The sequence below is a fragment of the Apium graveolens genome, chromosome 2 (assembly GCF_009905375.1).
Source record: "Apium graveolens cultivar Ventura chromosome 2, ASM990537v1, whole genome shotgun sequence".
Lineage (NCBI taxonomy): Eukaryota > Viridiplantae > Streptophyta > Magnoliopsida > Apiales > Apiaceae > Apium > Apium graveolens.
The window spans coordinates 141,904,771-141,908,440 of NC_133648.1; the positions used below are offsets into that span (position 1 = coordinate 141,904,771).

The 3,670-nt window shown below is 34.2% G+C and overlaps 1 protein-coding gene across 1 annotated transcript; it reads left to right on the forward strand.

Moving 5' to 3' along the window:
* The first annotated feature begins 1,100 nt into the window (after positions 1-1,100).
* On the forward strand, positions 1,101-3,670 carry LOC141707891 (2-Cys peroxiredoxin BAS1, chloroplastic-like). Its single transcript, XM_074511324.1, has 7 exons — positions 1,101-1,381; positions 1,492-1,566; positions 2,111-2,192; positions 2,298-2,377; positions 2,908-3,033; positions 3,119-3,232; positions 3,356-3,670. Exons 1-7 carry the CDS (start codon positions 1,184-1,186, stop codon positions 3,470-3,472), a joined length of 792 nt encoding a protein of 263 aa, XP_074367425.1. The 5' UTR covers positions 1,101-1,183; the 3' UTR covers positions 3,473-3,670.

A 3,670-nucleotide genomic window follows, 5' to 3' on the forward strand; every position in this document is an offset into this window, starting at 1 on the left:
CTCCCGAATCACAAGATTTTTTTTATCAAACTACAAGTAGTCGTATTCACATGTCTTTCTTTTTGTATCAAATTTATCTTGCAAGGAGTTACATTATCGTGATTATGACTTAATGTAAGATACTAATCTCCTAAAGACCTATACTTTTCTTACAATTGACTTACATCCTTACTTTGCAATCACATTTCTGAAAGGTTTCTCTTATAATTAAACGACCTGACTCGATTTAATGAGTTGAGTTTCAGGTAGCATTTTAACCTCGATTTAGTGTAAAATTAAACGAGCTGTGTTGCCCGACTCGTTAAAATCGTCTCGTTTAACTAAAGGAGCCGGCTCGGCTCGACTCGTGATGAAGGTTAGACTCGATTAATTAAATGAGCTGACTCGGCTCGACTTAATTAAACTCGACTTGAAATTCGACTCGCCTGGACCGAATTACGGCTCTGGGATTCGGCAAAGATCCAAATGCCAAAATTAACCCCAAAAAAATAAATAAAAAGGAAAATAAGGCGTGTATAAAACATAGAGCGGGCAATCGGGTCGTGTCGTGTACTTTCGTGTCGTGTAATTTCGTATTTCGTGTACGTAAACATGAAACCCATATCCGACCCGAAATGATTTCATGTACCCATATGTGAAACCGATATCCGATTTGAATTGTGCCGTGTACTTTCCGTGTACTTTTCGTGTATATTAAATAAAAAATTAATATAATATATATACATATAATATATAAAAAAATCTATTTTAATGTATAATTTAATGAAATATGGAGAGTGTACATTTATATATATATATTTTTACATAATATTCTATAAAAACTTGTAAATATTTATATTATATTTATATTATATACATAAATATATGCATGTGTTATATATATTAATTTATAAATATATTTATCTCGTGTAATTTCGTGTACCTAAATTGAAAACCATTCTCAACACTAAATCTATCGTGTAATTTCGTTTTCGTGTATATTCGTGTTTCGTGTACCAAAAATTAAAATCCATATCCGTATTTTTCGTGTCGTTTCGTGTCGTGTTCACGTGTCGTGTACCGAATCGGCGGCTCTAATAAAACACAATAACATTAGGAGAGAGATTGGGTGGGTGAGGCGACGCAGACATACCCAAAACATTAGCCTTCTAAATCTCTATCTCAACCTTTCACTCATCATCTCATGGCTTCTTGCATAGCTGCTGGTACTGCGGCAACTCTCTCTGTTCGCCCAAACCCTAAAGCCCTTTTCACCATTTCCCCTAAAATCAAACAAACCCCTTTTTCTAATTCCTCATTTACTGGCCTCAAGAAATCATTTCACTCCCTTTCTATTTCTTCACCTTCTTCAATCTCCCGCCGCAGACTAGTCGTTAAGGCCGTAAGTATATTACTCCTTTCTTTTCGATATAATCTCGATAAATTAATGTTCGGTTCTTTAATAACCTTGATTATTTAATTTTCTAATTTGAGTTTGATGTGTTTGTGCAGAGTGAGCTACCTCTGGTGGGTAATGTAGCTCCCGATTTCGAAGCTGAAGCTGTGTTTGATCAGGAATTTATTAATGTATGTAGTTGCCAAATTTCAGTGATTTTATAAACCTTCTTGATTGGATATTGTTTTATCCGGTGAGTGAGTGGTATTGAATAATCCCAAGAATGAATTAGAGAGTGACTTAGAATTGTACATCAGACTATTTAAACTGATTTACTGTGATGATGGGTACAAACTATACACATTGAATGGATTTATGGTCCTTGCAAACAGAGAGAGCCAAAGTGTCTTTGTTTGTTCCAACAGTGTCTTCGTACAAAAATGCCATTTTTTTGTTCTATTCATTTGCATTTGCTTAGCATATTTTTCTTTTGTTGTAATGCTTTTTAAGGAATTGTGTTATTATTCCAAGGTATACTGCTTCTGAGAAGCAATATTTATTCCTAATATATTTAGTTTTCATTTGAACTTCAATATTTCGCAATGGTATGCATTCTTCTGCATCTTTTGTTTTACTTTAATGTTACGAGTACAAAATTAAGTTTTTTTTTATTTGTTAAAATTGAACAACTAAGCACATAAACTGACTGAGTTTTTTTTGGGCTTGTGCCTTCAGGTTAAACTGTCTGATTACATTGGAAAGAAATATGTAATTCTCTTTTTCTATCCCTTGGACTTTACCTTTGTTTGTCCTACAGGTAAATTTACGTATTTATTCTCATTGATTACCTCATTCGCTTAATGGTAACTGATAAATTGTTGTACATGTAATAATTCTAACGTTCTTCTGGTTTACTTTGTAGAGATTACTGCATTCAGTGACCGTCATGCTGAGTTTGACAAAATTAACACAGAGATCTTGGGTGTTTCCATAGACAGCGTGGTCCGTGTTTTTTCTATTCATCTTATATTAATACAGTTTATGAGCTCAGCTGTTCTGTGACAACAGTTTTATTAGAAGTTTTCTTTAATATCTGAGTTTGAAAACGTTTAATTGTTGAAATGTAAAATCGTATTAGAATTTGACTAGTAGCTTTAAACTGGGATATATCTGACTTGTTGTCCACCTTAGATGCATATACTACTATAGTGTATTTAATTCGAAATACAAGTATGGTGAAACAATAATATTGTAAATACACTAACATGTATGGTTTGTGATGTGCTGTTCCAAATATTTAATGTGCATCATTTTTAGTTCGTTAATAGCTTATCATTGTTTCTGTGATTGTATGTGTGGGTGTGTCTAAACATTTTTGTTCTTGGAATTCAGGTGTTTTTATTGACAATTTACTTGGTCTTCATACTCCATAGCCAATGTTTGTAGTATTAAATTGGTTACATTTAAGTGCTGGCTGACTTTTGATATAATTATGAAATTTAAATAATTTAAAGTTGCTATATATTCTGTAGTTCTCCCACCTTGCATGGGTCCAAACTGATAGGAAATCTGGCGGACTGGGCGATCTGAACTATCCATTGGTTTCTGATGTGACCAAATCCATTTCTAAAAAGTTCGGCGTGTTGATTCCGGATCAGGTATATCTTTCGTTCAGTACTATGTTAAAATGTAACACTTTGGTCAAATATTTTGACAACCAACGTTGAACTCTCCTTGTTGCAGGGAGTTGCATTAAGAGGACTTTTCATTATCGATAAGGAAGGTGTCATTCAACACTCAACAATTAACAATCTTGCCATTGGGCGAAGTGTTGATGAGACATTGAGAACCCTTCAGGTGAAACTACAAAATAAACCGAGAAATTGCCAGTCAAAGTTTTAAACGCCTCGACTTGTTATACATGCAAGTTTGTAGTAGTATCTCAATCTTGAAAAAAATGTATTATGTTTGTCCTTTCAGGCATTGCAATTTGTGCAAGAGAACCCCGATGAAGTATGCCCAGCTGGATGGAAACCCGGGGAGAAGACCATGAAGCCAGACCCTAAACTCAGCAAGGAGTTCTTTGCAGCAGTATGAAGGCAACATTGAGTTTTGCTGGTATTTGTGATAATGTTTATAGAGGTTGTGGAGCGTTTCATTCCCATGTAGTTTATGTTGACCCCTATTTTTGAGCTCCTGTTGAAAAAGTTGTTCCAATAAAATACAGGGCTTAAAACTTTTTATTGCACAATTCTACAACTTAAATATACAGTCTATCAACCCCTTTTGTACTTA